The sequence below is a fragment of the Erpetoichthys calabaricus genome, assembly GCF_900747795.2.
Source record: "Erpetoichthys calabaricus chromosome 1 unlocalized genomic scaffold, fErpCal1.3 SUPER_1_unloc_26, whole genome shotgun sequence".
Lineage (NCBI taxonomy): Eukaryota > Metazoa > Chordata > Cladistia > Polypteriformes > Polypteridae > Erpetoichthys > Erpetoichthys calabaricus.
In genome coordinates this window covers 595,352-611,856 of record NW_026261592.1, presented here as the reverse complement: position 1 = coordinate 611,856, position 16,505 = coordinate 595,352, and the positions used below count along the sequence as shown (strand labels likewise).

The 16,505-nt window shown below is 40.9% G+C and overlaps 1 protein-coding gene across 1 annotated transcript in view; it reads right to left on the bottom strand.

Annotated features, from left to right (window-relative positions):
• LOC114643296 (NACHT, LRR and PYD domains-containing protein 3-like) overlaps positions 1–14,977 on the bottom strand; it is a 182,591-nt gene extending 167,614 nt beyond the window's left edge. The window contains exons 1-2 of the mRNA XM_051921826.1: positions 14,960–14,977; positions 12,963–13,125 (exon numbers count right to left, since the gene is read on the bottom strand). Coding sequence (XP_051777786.1) covers positions 12,963–13,125; positions 14,960–14,977 — 181 coding nt within the window. The remainder of the gene's footprint in view (positions 1–12,962; positions 13,126–14,959) is intronic.
• Between the last annotated feature and the right edge of the window lie 1,528 nt (positions 14,978–16,505).

Genomic DNA, 16,505 nt, shown 5'->3' with positions numbered 1-16,505 from the left:
TATCTATCTATCTATCTATCTATCTATCTATCTATCTATCTATCTATCTATCTATCTATCTATCTATCTCAGCTTCTCACTCAGAATGTCATTGCTCACATGAGATATGAGACATATATATGAGCTTATGTTTAGCAGGTTAAGGCGCCAGCTCTTCTAGTTTTATGTATTTATTTATTTGCGTAATCCTCTTTTCCTACCCTTATTTTAATTTGATGTTTGGGGAGAAAAAAATGTTTAAGCGGGTTGTTATCATTTCTTATTGCTAAAGATTATAAGATTGCAAGTGAATTTCCCTTTGGGATTAATAAAATATCTATCTATCTATCTATCTATCTATCTATCTATCTATCTATCTATCTATCTATCTATCTATCTATCTATCTATCTATCTATCTATCTATCTATCTATCTATCTATCTATCTATCTATTCTGAATATTTTTTGTGCTCAAAATAACTTCTTCCTCCTTCCATGCTCTAAGCTAATTTTTATAAGTTATAAATGGAGTAAACCCTGAAAGAAGTATTTGAACTTTTTGTGTGTAGAATTTTAGTCTGTTTATAGTTTTCTGTTCTTTGTTTGTACTTTTTTTTTTAAACTTCATGTTAAATAAAAAAAAGTCATGTTTCTCTGAGTAGCATAATGTGACTCACTCCATTGTGCTATTGTGCTATGGACAGCAGAGGATATGACACTACAAATATGGCAGTGTTCATATCTCTCTCAGTGCCTCAGTGGACAGGCTGTAACTGCTGATGCATAAGGCAGGATCAAGCATGGGTCAAACATATGCCAAAATAAATCTCTCAGTCTAAAAGTTCATTTTACAGGGTTTAGTGAAAATTCAAGGCAAACAGTCCACACAAAAATAAAGAAAAGGTTATTACACATATAGAATAAAAGGAAAAAAATGGGAAAAAAATGTAACTTCTCTAAACTTAACTTTTTTGTCTAACTTCAGTTGTTTCTAAACTTAAAGATGCTTTACTTCACCTTCAGAAAGCTCTAAAGGTATGGCACTGCAAATGAAGTTACTTTACATACTTTTAGGCACATTAAGACATTGTTTAAAGCGCAAGAACAGGGCAGTTGGAGCCATTGTTTTACATGCTGGCGTAAACGACATAAGGCACCGACAGTAGGAGATCCTCAAGGCAGACTTCACTGCATTAATTAAAGACACGAAGGAGAGGACCCCATCGGCAAAGATCTTCATCTCGGCTCCACTCCCTCTCGTCAGACGATCAAACGAGTACTACAGTCGTCTGCTAGGATTAAACAACTGGCTGCAGGGCTTCTGCAAGAATCAAGACATCGGGTTCATCAACAACTGGGACCTCTTTTGGGAAAGATCGCGTTTTTTCAAGCGAGATGGCCTGCATCCGAACAGCTTCGGCACCCGGGTCCTCTCCCAAAACATATCTAAGGTAATTCGTTTGTCTTGACTATCTATCTCTGCTTTTAACCCCTTCAGAAATGCCACTCCTGTGCTTGGTCATGATAATTGTTTAATAAAATCTTCCATAAAAGTGCACAACATAAATACTGTAATAACCAATCTTAATACACATAGAAAATCTAGGCAATACGGCATAAACACCGATAATTTAATTAAAGTTACTACTTTAGATGAACAATGTATTAAAACCATAAAAACAGATTATAGATTAAACAAAAAATACACACAGAGCGGCGCTAATAAAAATAACTTGCTGTTGACTTAGTTGCACCTGAAAAGACAGTTAAAAAATTTTCTAGCATTGTTATACCATGGAAGACCCAAAGAGTGTCTGATTTAAAGAGAACATGCCGTAGAGCTGAGCGTAAATGGAGGAAAACTAAACTAACTATTGACTATGAAATATTAAAAGTTAAAATAACAGAATACAATAACACAGTCCGTCTTGAGAGGCGCTGCTATTTCTCTAAGATTATAAATAACAATGCTAGTAATCCCAGAGTCTTATTTTCGACAATTGATCGTCTGTTAAACCCAGGTAACTCAAAGGAATGCCTCATAAGTACTTCCAGTAAAACCTGTGAGGCTATCGCTGTATTTTTCAATCAAAAAATTAATGATATTCGAAATAACATAATATATCTCCCCAACACTAAGGATCCTCCTAAACCCCAGTACTCCATAATAAACAAATTTAAGTCTTTCACTAGGATAGATTTACCTGATTTATATACAACTAGGGGGCTCCGCCCCCTGCTCGCTTCGCTCGCCAACCCCTGGCGTTGGGACATGAGAAAGAGTCAGATGTATGAATTAGATATAGAATAGTGTGCAGCTTTGGATGATGCCCATAGAAATAACAAATAGAGTGTTTGTCATATATTAATGTTTTATTGGAATATTTCTTTGTATACAACATTAGTAGTAAAGATGGTGTCTTGTCCTTGAATGAGTCTTCCTTGGCATGGATTATTTATAATTTTAACTTTAACGTAAGATGAACGGCGAACACGTGAGAAGGCAACATAAAGTTGTCCATGTCCAAAAACGGGTTCAGAGAGGTAGATGCCAACGTTGTCCATGGTTTGTCCTTGTGATTTGTTGATGGTCATGGCAAATGCAGGTTTAATGGGGAACTGTTGGCGTTTCAATGTAAAAGGTAATTCTAGCTCAGAACTTGTAAGGTCAATTTTAGGAATGAGAACAGTATTGTTAGCATGTGATCCTGTAAGAACTGTTGCTTGAATAACATTGTGTGTCATGGTGTTGACGACTAAACGTGTGCCATTGCATAAACCCTGTTTTGTGTTAAGGTTTCTTAATAGCATGATTATTGTTCCGTTTTTAAGGGTAAGGTTGTGTTGTGGTAATCCGGCAGGGTTAATAGTGTTCAAATATTCTAAGGGGAAATTTATATGTTCATTGTCGTCATCAGAGTCAACTTTGTCTGAGCTTAGAAAGATCTGTGTCTCTCCAGGAAGTAATGAAATGACTTGGTTATTAATGTGATTAACATTAATATTTTTTGGACATAATATAGTGCGTTGTGTTAACAGGGGTATTTGGTCTAATGTGTTTGCTGTTCCAAATATCTCTTTTACTAAGTCGTCTGAGATAAAGGATTGTGGAATGGAAATAATATCTGGGTGAAGTCCATCTGTATTTGTGAGTGTACCATTTCCCAGTTGTATTAGCCAACTGTTATATTCTGGATCTGGACATCGCATGTTTTGTACCAACTGTATTGTTTTAAAGCAATGCCAATTGTCTGCGTATTTTAAGGTGGACTGAACAATAGCTGAGCGCATGGCATGTGGAACAATAGCTAAGCATTGTCTAAAATCTCCTCCTAATAAAAGAACTTTTCCTCCAAAGGGAATATTATTATTCATCAACGTTTGTAGAAGTTTATCAATGGTGTTGAGTAAGTGACTAGATGCCATTGTACATTCATCAATAATTATCAGTTTTGCAAGACGGATGTCTCGGGCATTGCTACTGTGAATGTTCATAGTGGATACTGATGTCTCTGTGATTGGGACCGGTATTTTGAATATTGAGTGACATGTACGACCATTTATTAACAGATTTGCTGCCACTCCGGTTGTAGCAGATGCGATAATCATCTGTTGTCTTGCAGCAAAGAAATGTATAAGTGTTTCATAAAGGTATGTTTTTCCGCTTCCTCCAGGGCCGTCAAGAAAGAAGCATTTGGGTATAGGGCTGTTGTCCTCCATGGCATGAATAATTTGTTGAAAAGCATCAGATTGTAATTCATTTAAAGAGGAAAGCATAGTTTGTGCAATTCGTTCTTCTTGTTGTAGATCAATAGGTGTGTAATTTATATCCGGTAAGGAATCTGGAACATTTGGTAAATGGAAGTTTTCCAATGTATACCCAAGGAGCATAAGAGCCAATCCTTCCTGTCCAGTTGGAAATAATATGGGGTATGTTAAAGTATCAAGAAGCGGAAAGCAAATGTCTATGCGTTTGAATGTAGGTGTGTTGTTTTTATCAGGATGTAAATGTAGAACAATATCTCTGTGAAATGGAGGCTCACCATCTTTACTTTGAAAGACAATTGCCACTTCATTAACGACGGGCAGATTGTATCGTCTTGGATCTTGTTCTTTGTCCTTTATCAAGACCAAAGCAATTGTAGTTGCTGCTATACCTTCTGCATTTGCTTTTGTATTTGCCTCCTTTTCAACTTCATGTAGCATTTTTATAGACTTAGCTAATGGGTGATTGTTTATGACATGAGTGACGTTTCTCATTATAAGCTCTGTGCATTGTTGTTTTCAGGAAGGTTCATGCGTTGATAGATCGCCTCATCCGGATCTAGGATGTAGATTTGTGCATATTTGCGTTGTTGATTTGTTTCAGGGTGCACTGTTCCAATGCGATGCAATATTTGTCCACATATGCGAAAGCAGTATGGGCCATTGCCTTTTGGTGGCCTGATATTTACTCCGGTAGATGCAAAAGCAAATGAACTATTGTAGGATCTAATACAGTTCATAAAGTTTTTACTTTCAGGCACATCGTTAGTTAGAAGCTTCTTTACATATTCAGGATATGAATGTAAAGGAGGCAGTGTAATCTGACCTTTTTGACAACAACGTGTAAATTCATTATTTGTATTGCCAGTTGTTTCTTCTGTGAAGTTAAGTGAATGACAATGATTGCAAATGACATTCATTAATCCCAATGAATTTTCCTCAATAGTGGATTCCTTATTGAAGGCGTTTTCAGCCAATTGTCGTAAGCGTTTAACAGGTGTGTGGCGTTGATGTCCGCGACGGGCATGTTTTGCTTTTTGCGGTTGCTTGCCTTTTTGTTGCATGTCCAGTATTTGTGACGCGCTATTTTTTTCTTTTTTTTTTATTCGCCTCGGCTTTGCGCAAAGTCCGTTTCAGTCTACGCCGTGCATTGTTTGTATCGAGCCTTGTCCGTTTTTGTATGTCGGTCATTTGAGCTTTGCGCTTTTCGCGTCTTGCTTTTTTTTTTTCTGTCAGTTCATTTGCGCATTGTTCACATCTCCGTTCCTTGTAGGGTCTGTGGGGTGGTTTTGTGTTCTTTTTTTTGGTCTTCCATGGGCTTGTTGAATCCCCCTCTTGGTGTGTGTCCCGTCCCGTCCCGTGCCTGTAGGGTGGGGGGGGGGTATGGTCGTGCCTTGCTATTGTGCGCTCGTCTGTTCTTTTTTTTTGGTGTGTTTAGTTTCGTGTGCAATGTGTTTCGTGCTTTCCCCTCGTTTGAGTACTCTTTTATGTGCCTTTTCCTTATTTTGGTGCTTGTTGAGCCTCATTTTTGTGACTCCTTTCTGTAAGTGCTCACTCCTGTTTTCTGTGCTCTTGTCGGACTCTTTTTGCGCCTGCGTCTCTCGCGGCCCCTCATCCGCCTCTCTCCCCCTCTTTGTGTGTGTCCCGTCCCTTGCTTCTAGGGTCTGTGGGGTGGTTTTGTGTTCTTTTTTTTGGTCTTCCATGGGCTTGTTGAATCCCCCTCTTGGTGTGTGTCCCGTCCTGTCCCGTCCCGTGCCTGTAGGGTGGCGGGGGTATGGTCGTGCCTTGCTATTGTGCGCTCGTCTGTTCTTTTTTTTGTGGTGTGTTTAGTTTCGTGTGCAATGTGTTTCGTGCTTTCCCCTCGTTTGAGTGCTCTTTAATGTTTTTTTTCCTTATTTTGGTGCTTGTTGAGCCTCATTTTTGTGACTCCTTTCTGTATGTGCTCACTCCTGTTTTCTGTGCTCCTGTCGGACTCTTTTTGCGCCTGCGTCTCTCGCGGACCCTCATCCGCCTCTGTCGCCCTCTTTTGTCCGCCTTTCTCGGGTCCTCAGCCGACTCTCGCGGACTGTTTGTCGCGCCGGCGCAGTACGTCTTTTTGCAGCTACGGCCCATGGCCGGATGTGCCTGCGTCCATCATCCGGTTTAGCATTCTCGGTTAGTAATATGGATAATTTCTCAAATGAAACCCTCCACCTGTGCCCTTGACCCAATACCAACAAATTTTTTCAAAGAAGTATCGGGCGTGCTAATTGATAATGTTCTTGGCATAGTAAATTCGTCATTAGATACGGGGGTCTTCCCAGACTGTCTTAAGACTGCTGTAGTTAAACCCCTACTTAAGAAAAATAATCTCGATCCCTCTGCTCTTGAAAATTATAGACCCATCTCTAACCTGCCTTTCTTAAGTAAAATTCTAGAGAAGGCAGTCATTATACAGTTAAATGAGCACCTCAATAAACATGCTATTCTTGATAAATTTCAGTCAGGTTTTAGAACAAATCACAGCACAGAAACTGCACTCGTTAAAGTAGTAAATGACTTGCGGGTAAATGCAGAGAGAGGCCATTTATCTGTTCTCATCCTCCTAGATCTGAGTGCCACATTTGACACCATTGATCATAATATTCTTAAGAATCGACTTAGTCAATGGGTGGGCCTCTCTGGCAGCGTCTTCAATTGGTTTAAATCCTACCTGGCAGGGCGAAAATTCTTTGTTAGTTGTGGTAATTATAATTCAAAGACACATGATATCCTATATGGTGTTCCACAAGGCTCTGTCCTGGGTCCGCTGCTCTTCTCAATCTACATGCTTCCATTAGGTCAGATTACCTCAGGGCACAACGTGAGCTACCACAGCTATGCTGATGACACACAGCTGTATTTATCAATAGCACCTGATGACCCCGATTCTCTTGATTCACTAAGACAATGTCTAACTTGTATCTCAGAATGGATGAATGGTAACTTTCTCAAATTAAATAAAGAGAAAACCGAAATCTTAGTGATTGGCAATAATGGATACAATGAGGCTATTAGAAATAAACTGGATGCATTAGGATTAAAAGTCAAAACGGAAGTAAAAAGTTTAGGGGTAACCATTGACTGTAATCTGAGTTTTAAATCACATATTAATCAGATCACTAGGACAGCATTTTTTCACTTAAGAAACATAGCAAAAGTTAGACCTCTTATATCATTGAAAGATGCTGAGAAATTAGTTCACGCGTTTGTTTTCAGTCGACTAGATTACTGTAACGCACTCCTCTCAGGACTACCCAAAAAAGACATAAATCGTTTGCAACTAGTGCAGAATGCAGCTGCTAGAATCCTTACCAGGAAAAGAAAATCCGAACATATCTCTCCAGTTTTGATGTCACTACACTGGTTACCTGTGTCATTCAGAATTGACTTTAAAATTCTGCTTATGGTTTATAAAGCTTTAAATAATCTCGCCCCATCTTATATATCGGAATGTCTGACACCTTATATTCCAAATCGTAACCTCAGATCCTCAACTGAGTGTCTCCTTAGAATTCCAAGAACAAAGCTTAAAAGAAGTGGTGAGGCGGCCTTCTGCTGTTATGCACCTAAAATCTGGAATAGCCTGCCAGTAGGAATTCGCCAGGCTAATACAGTGGAGCACTTTAAAAAACTGCTGAAAACACATTATTTTAACATGGCCTTCTCATAACTTCACTGTAATTTAATCCTGATACTCTGTATATCCAATTCATTATAATAACTATTCATTCAAAATCTGTACTAACCCCTACTCTCTCTTCTGTTTCCTTTTCTGGTGTCCTGTTGGTGGTGGCGCACGCCACCACCATCTACCCAAAGCTCCATGATGTTCCAACAATGATGGATGGATTAAAGCCCAGAAGTCTGTATGACCATCAGCATCAAGTGACTCCGTGAGAACCCTAACTACAAAGAGGACTATTTCATTTATGTTAGGTAGAATGCCCAAAGGGGACTGGGCAGTCTCGTGGCCTGGAACCCCTGCAGATTTTATTTTTTTCTCCAGCCTTCTGGAGTTTTTTTTTTGTTTTTTCTGTCCACCCTGGCCATCGGACCTTACTCTTTTTCTATGTTAACTAATGTTGTCTTATTTTAATTTTGTATTTTGTCTTTTATTTTTCTTTTCTTCATTATGTAAAGCACTTTGAGCTACTTTTTGTATGAAAATGTGCTATATAAATAAATGTTGTTGTTGTTGTGTGCTCCCCAAACCTTACACACAGCAAGGCAGGTCACTAACTGAGTCTAATCTATAATCAGTGAGACAAGAAATGGTTAGAATATACTAAATCAATTCAATTCAGCTTGTGGCGTTATAAGAACCTCCCATAGACTATGCACTAAAAATATAGGCAAACATTTAAGATAACTTAAATAACTATCAAATGGCTCTTACATAGTCATCAACCAACTCTGAGGAACTGTAGTGTGAGTTTCATTTCAAGGAGGCCCTTGTGTTTAGTTTTTGAACTCCTCCTTTGCTTCTCTGCTTGATTTTTTTTAGCATTGCCCTTTGTACTGGCATCTGCCAATAGTCCAGAATCTGCTTTTCTCACTACACTGAATTATCATAATTGAGCAAACTTTATTGATTTTGAGGTCTATTATTTTTTGCTACTTTTAATATTATTATCCATCCATCCATCCATTATCCAACCTGCTGAATCCGAACAAAGGGTCACGGGGGTCTGCTGGAGCCAATCCCAGCCAACACAGGGCACAAGGCAGGAACCAATCCTGGGCAGGGTGCCAACCCACCGCAGTAATATTATTATATTATTTATATTATTTTTTTAGAGATGTGTTGATTGGATTTGACTTGGCAAGTTCCACTAAATAATTAAAACTGACCAGTCTAAGCCTAACTGCAGATCCTGTTCATGCCCATTGCATAGTCACTTTGTCTGTTCACACATAACCAATAAAGGGTCAAAGTGGTATAATGGATCAGTTATTGAAACTCATGTTGACAGTTACAATCACTCCTTTAAATAATATATGCATTTTAAAGTACAAAATTCTTGTTTGCCAAGGATGTGCAGCAGTTTGTTAGGCATTACAAGATGGAGTCTGAAACATGATAAAGAAAGTGTGAGGCCTCGAAAAGGACAGGGGTGGTAACATATGGAAGCATGCTGGACATGTGTATCCCACTGATAATGGGGCCCTTCAGTCCTGTCCAGTGCCTCAGAGACGACATCTCGCTGTGTGAGCTGCTCTGACCTACTGTACGTTGATAATTCTGCTGTTGATGCTAATGGACAGTTCTGACTGCTCACCTTGCACTTATGCCTGACTGTGACCACTAGCTGTTTGGACTGGAGTCTCCCCCCATACCTCTTTAGTTGTGCACACTATCTCTCTGAGGTACACCTAAGTGACTTCCTCCAAGTGTCTCCCTCACTACTACTAGGCAGTGTGGTGTAGCAGTGTGGGGTTATGCATTTAATTCCTGCTACTGAAACTGTGTGACCCTGAGTAAGACACTTGACCTGCCTGTGCTCCAATTGGAAAATGAAAAGAAATGGAACAGATTGTTGCATAAATGTTGGAAGTCACTTTGGATAAAGGAGTCAACCAAATAAGTAAATGTGGTGAGTGAGCTCCTCTTCAAGTTGAGAGAATTTGTGAAGTTGAGGTGTTGGATTAGCTGACATTCCTTCCAGAACCCTCAGTCTTTGAAATCAAACTTTAAATATTACTGGAATCGTGTCCAATAACTTTTACAATTTGTTTGAGTGAAATTGTTTTCATTAAGAACTTAATGTAAACTAAAGTTATGTGTTGTTAAATGTCTGTCCCCTTGGTCTGCTGCTACCTAAACCTCACTCATGTGCCATTATGAATGTCCAAGTGTTCATCTGAGCAGATTAAGTTTATCATCTGTCTGGCTGGTGCTCTCTTATTTGCTTTCTGTGTCTTTAATTGCCTTAAGAGTGCCAGACAACTCCTCACAAACTAATAAATACACTTACATGTTAAACTATTCAAATGCTTGTGGCTTTGTGTGGCTTATTGCTGTCTTGCACGCCTTTGCTGAGGACTCTCAACAGTTCAAAGTATTTTTACCTCCTGCTACTGTGTGTGTTTATTTCACTTATCAGTTGAGTTTAGTTCATCTTTACCTTTTTGTTGGTTTTAGAATTCTATGAGTTTTCCAGTGCAGACAGAAACTTTAAGCCACCTCAAACACTCTTAACGTTAGACGGCTGCTGACTGCTGAGAATGCACCACTGACTTTGTGTTCATTTATCGGTCTGACTGAGCGTTTCTGTAAGTCTCCTACTTCCTGAGCTGTCTCTCTGCACCACTCCAGTCTGAATGCTTTATTTGATGTTATTTTTTATTATTTATTACTTCTCCCCTATAAACCTGAACAGATACTGTAAAATTAATTTAACAATCATCAATAATTAATTTCACTGGTCAATGTCCATACTGACTCCTGTAAGTCAGCACTCACTGATCAGCTGATACGACTACCACTTGAGCCCCCACAAACACATTGAAATGTCATAGGGACTTTTCTGTCAAGCAAATGGGGAAAAATACAGCTTTCTAACTGGAAAAAGCTGCAAAATGTAGCAATCACAATCCAAATTTTAGGAGCAAATGTGAAATCACAAAGAGCAAATCACAGAAAAAACATTACAATGTAGTGAGTGATATGAGCAAGCAGTCCATCCACTAGATATATATATCTTCTTCTTCTTTCGGTTGCTCCCATTAGGGGTTGCCACAGCGGATCATCTTCTTCCATATCTTTCTGTCCTCTGTATCTTGTTCTGTTACACCCATCACCTGCATGTCTTCTCTCGCCACATCCATAAACCTTCGCTTAGGCCTTCCTCTTTTCCTCTTGCCTGGCAGCTCTATCTTTAGCATCCTTCTCCCCATATACTCAGCATCTCTCCTCTGCACATGTCCAAACCTGCACAATCTCGCCTGTCTGACTTTGTCTCCCAACCGTCCAACTTGAGCTGACCCTCTAATGTACTCATTTCTAATCCTGTCCATCCTCGTCACACCCAATGCAAATCTTAGCATCTTTATCTCTGCTACCTTCAGCTCTGTCTCCTGCTTTGTGGTCAGTGCCACCGTCTCCAACCCATACAAAATAGCTGGTCTCAATACCATTCTTTAGACGTTCCCTTTCAGTCTTGCTGATACCCGTCTGTCCAAATCAATCCTGACACTCTTCTCCACCCATTCCACCCTGCCAGCACTCTCTTCTTCGCCTCTCTTCCACAATCCCCATTACTCTGTACTGTTGATCTCAAGTATTTAAACTCATCCACCTTCGCCAACTCAACTCCCTTATCCTCACCATACCACCCAGTGCCTGTCTCACCTCCTCCCTAAACTCAGCCTTGCAGTCTTCCTTTTTCAACTTCCACCATTTGATCCTTGGCTCTGCCCTCACTCTCTTCCTTTCCTTGATTTCCAATGTCATCCTACAGACCACCATCCTATGCTTTTTAACTACACTTTCCCCTGCTACCACTTTGCAGTCTTCAATTTCCATCAGATCAACTCTTCTGCATAGGATGTAATCTACCTGTGTGCATCTCCTCCACTCTTGTATGTAACCCTATGTTCCTCCCTCTTCTTAAAATACATATTCCCCACAGCCATGTCCATCCTTTTGGCAAAATCCACTATCCTCTGACCTTCTTCATTCCTCTCCTTGACACCATACCTACCCATCACCTCCTCGCCTCCACCGTTCCCTTCACCAACATGCCCATTGAAATCCGCTCCAATCATCACTTTCTGTCCCTTGGGTACACACTACCTCACTTCATCCAACTCAGTCCAGAAATCTTCTTTGATCTTCTTTGAATCCACCTCCAATCCACTTGGCCTTACTCCCCTTCCATTTAGTCTCTTGCATGCACAATATATCAACCTTCCTTCTCTCCATCATATCTGCTAACTCTCTCCCCTTATCAGTCATACTACCAACATTCAAAGTTCCTACCCTCAGTTCCACTCTATTTACTTTCATCTCTCTACTTCTTCTTCTTTGGGCAACAGTAGCCCAATTTCCACCAGCACCCTGTTGGCTAACAGTACTGGTAACAGCCCTTGTTAACCCAGGGCTTGACCGATCCGGTATGGAAATTTGTATTGTTGTCCACATATTGATTTGACAAAATTTTACATATATATATATATATATATATATGTGTATATATATATATATATATATATATATATATCCATCCATCCATTTTCCAACCCGCTGAATCCGAACACAGGGTCACGGGGGTCTGCTGGAGCCAATCCCAGCCAACACAGGGCACAAGGCAGGAACCAATCCCGGGCAGGTTGCCAACCCACCGCAGGACACACACAAACACACCCACACACCATGCATACACTAGGGCCAATTTAGAATCGCCAATCCACCTAACCAGCATGTCTTTGGACTGTGGGAGGAAACCGGAGCGCCCGGAGGAAACCCACGCAGACACGGGGAGAACATGCAAACTCCACGCAGGGAGGACCCAGGAAGCGAACCCGGGTCCCCAGGTCTCCCAACTGCGAGGCAGCAGCGCTACCCACTGCACCACCGTATATATATATTGTGAGAGACGTCCAGGGACCTTGCCCCACTAGGACGCCACGAGAAGGGAAGGACCAGGAAAAGGGCAGTGCTTTCCCTGGAATGGAAGAGGGCAGCCACCCTGTATTGTGTTGGGGCCCATCTGGGCTGTGATGCAGCCACACCCATTAGTGCAGCCTAATTAGGATAATTACCACCTGAAACACTTCCAGGTGGGCTATAATAGGAGCCTGCAACCACCACTCAAGGATCCGGAGTCAGGTGGTCGTGGACAGAGCTTGGAAGAGAGGAGTGAAGGCGACCGACAGACAGACAGACAGACAGACAGACAGACAGACAGACAGACAGACAGACAGGCAGGCAGGCAGGCAGGCAGGCAGGCAGGCAGACAGAAAGGAAGGAGTCTAAAAGGACTGTATTCTTGGTGGTTGGTGCACTGTTTGGGGTGTTATTGTGTAACACACAATAAAACGTGTGTGATTTGAGACATTCTATGTCTGCCTGTTTGTGTCCGGGTCTGAATATTCCATATATTTATAAAAAATACACAATTCTTCATTCTTCAAGTAAATTTTTTTGGAAAAAGTTTTTTTTTAAATCAAAATAAGAACTTTCAAGTTTTTCTCACCGGAAAGATTAGCAACATCTTTTTCTGATCTTCTTTTCCTGGAGAACAGCTTGACAAATTTCTTACTGTAGTTGCCGACAATCATTTTAAGATTGTCTGAGTTGAATATCAGGTTGTCTCCTTCCTTTTCACTAAAGCTGATATGACCTCTCAGGGGCAAAGACTGTGGAAACAACACAGAAAGGACAATAAAAATATAAAATAAATAAATTAAAGAGCTGAACAGCAGGGGAACAGCAGATTTGAGTTCTCATTCATTTGGACTCGACACACAGAAAGGTCCTGATCTTCCTGTAAGAGTCCACAAACCTCCAGTCTTCTGCTTCTGCTTAACAACAGTCTCAGTAACTTAACTCCAGTAGCCAATATGAACTTCTGAGTTGGTTGACCTCCATTAACCTCTATTAACCTCCATTGGACCAAAGCCTCAGAATGAAGTCTTGAGATGAGGCACCTTTGGGACACGTGAATTCAACGGCAGTGTCCTCTGTTGATAACCTTAAGTGTTCTGCAGACATATGTTGTATAGTTGGTAACATGCAAGCACAGACTAATAGGTGGTTGTTCTTACATAATATGATGATCATAACAAACCTATTAATTAATGGAGCTATGCAGTTGCCATATCTTCAGATCAACATCATTCAGATCAACATCATTCTTAAAAATAAATTTGTAAGCAACTAAGAGAGTTTTCAACATCATCAAGTGTTCAGCAGGCAGCCAATGTAGACCAGCCAGGAAGTACAAAGTGCTAATGACATTTGGTCCACGTCAGAAATCTACTAGTAGCATTTAAATTGTGGTGTCCTCTCAGGAGTCCACAGAAACATGAACTGCAGTCATCTTAGTAATAACAAAGGGTGGGCTCAGCCAGGGGCTTGACAAGGGATACATCTTGATGAAGTGGATGAAACAATTCAAAGAACTGTAAAAATTTAGGTAACAAAAAAAAAAAATCATCAACTACAGATGAGACAGCAACAGAAGCCTCTGGGGGGATTGGGGTCACAGGGCTCAGTTTGAATGGGTGAAGGAAATCAAGCAGGAAATGTTAAAATCACTTCATATTGTTAGACTGGTGACATAATGAAGGGGTCAAGAGGTTGTGCTTAAACACCGGACAGACCTTTGAGGAGTGGATAGAGCACTTTCAAGAGCTCAACAACCTGGTAGATTTGATTTCCTCACAGGAGGTTGTGTCCCAATGTTTGAAGTTGTGTAAGACAAGTGCACTGGATGAGATCTGTTTGGAGAGGTTGAAAGAAAGAAAGCTAAACAAATGGGTTTGACGGACTGAATTGTCTCCTCTCATTTGTCAAATTCTTTATGTTCTTATGTTTAGGATGACATGAAAGGTGTGCAAAGTGCCTCGACACTGACAGGCTGGTGTGGTGTTCACATTACAAAACAGGATGACAAGAGGATGTGCACCAGTTACTCTTGATACTGAAGGACAGTCTATATCTTAATAATAATGTATTAATGACACATATTTATTTAGCTCAAAACTTTCTTGTAAAACAGCACTGACACATTGGTGAGACACGTCTACCAAACGACTACTGATGGCAATGAGAAGTTAGAAAAGTACTGGTGTGTTAGCATTTTGTGTTGGTTTTGGAATATTATATTGCTTTCTGCATTAGGCATGACATGTAAAACTATTTATATTTTTTTATTATTTTTGTTGCATTTCCTCAATGCTGATTTTTGAATTGCATATGAAGACAATGGCCCCACTGCTATTCCCCCATGGCTAGATGTTGCATCAGGTGCAATCAGTATACTGACAATACTTAAATTGTTTGTGTGCTGCGTCGTCTATCCAAATGCCTGGACATATTAAAAATGGTCTTGTTTCTTAGTGAGTTTTCTGATGACTTAGGTTATAAGCATTTTTGTGTGTTTCTTGTTTACTTTGCTAATCAGTGTCTTTTGTCTTTCTGGCTTGTTTTGATTTTTTAACTCAAGTTTCTTCTCCTAGTCTAACTCACATTTGTAAAATCAGCCATTTTCAATCCTGGAAAAATATAGCAGTGCCATTACTGTCAGTCTGATCAAATCAAAAGAATACAGTCAATGCAAAACACAGCAGTGAGGATAACAAACAGAACTAAGACAAGAAACAGCAGAACTGCAGTGCTGGCATTAGTACATTTTCCAACCCTGCTATATCCTAACACAGTGTCACGGGGGTCTGCTGGAGCCAATCCCAGCCAACACAGGGCACAAGGCAGGAAACAAATCCCGGGCAGGGCGCCAGCCCACCACAGGCACACACACCCACACACCAAGCACACACTAGGGACAATTTAGGATCACCAATGCACCTAACCTGCATGTCTTTGGACTGTGGGAGGAAACCCACGCAGACACGGGGAGAACATGCAAACTCCATGCAGGGAGGACCCAGAAAGCACACTGCACCACCGTGCCGCCATCAGTACACTGGCATGCACTTAAATGAACATTTTACAATTCTGATTTTGACACATAAAACTTTACACAAGGTACCGGATGGCTGACAGCCCAGCCTGGCCGGGACGCCCAAGTAATTGAATGATGGGGGAATGCAGAATTTTTAGGGCACTGCCTCCCCCAGAATGCTAGATGGCAGCCCCCCTGGGTTGTAGTGGTGCCTCAAATTCCCACAGGGCTCCATAGGAGTTGGAGTTTAGTGCAGTCCTATTGGGTTCTATGAGAACCACCAGGGGGTGCAGCAGGGCCAGCTGACTCCTTTGGCCCTATGAAAAGAGCTAACCATCACTACTCCAGGAGCCAGAGTTGGGAGGAAGGGAGACGAAGAGTGAGAAGAGAAAGAAAGTGCTGTGTGCTGTGGACTATGCTGGGTGTTTTGTACAGTGCTGTTGTGGAAGTGAGGGAGAAGCGCTCCTCACATATAATAAAACATAGTCTATAAGTTATTAAACAGTAAAACATTAACATTTAAGAAGTAAAGATACACTGAGCACTACTGGAGTGGTTTCGGGTAAACTACATTTTAAAGGCGGTATAACACAACAGGTAAGTGGTACTAACAGCAGCTAAAATATATTTGTGTCATTTATCGGTAGTAGATCTGTTATGAAAGGCACTACACGACCGCTGTGGTATAGAAATTACATTTTCTATGTGATCGTCCAAATTTCTGCCTGACAACCTTGCACTACATGCCTGTGATTTACTTCTTAAAATAATTAATCACAAAAGCTACCTTGAATGTTGCAAGGTTTTAGTTACCCAAACTCACCTGAAGGGACAGTAAGTAGTCGTGCAGGGCAATTTACAAACAGAGTCCTGCTTCGATGGCGCAGATTACACTCATTCACAAAGATTTCCACTCTCCAAGGAGCCGACGGGGCACAAACAGTGCGAGAAGAGAGGACGCTGCCCGAAACTGCAAAGCTCTCGACACGGTGGAGCAACCCGACATTCCGCACCTCCCAGTGTCCACTTTCTTCTCACGACCCCTCGCCGCTGAAGGCGATCTTGTCTTCACATTGTTTACAGCTCGACGCAGTTAAAAAGTAGAAAGACGCA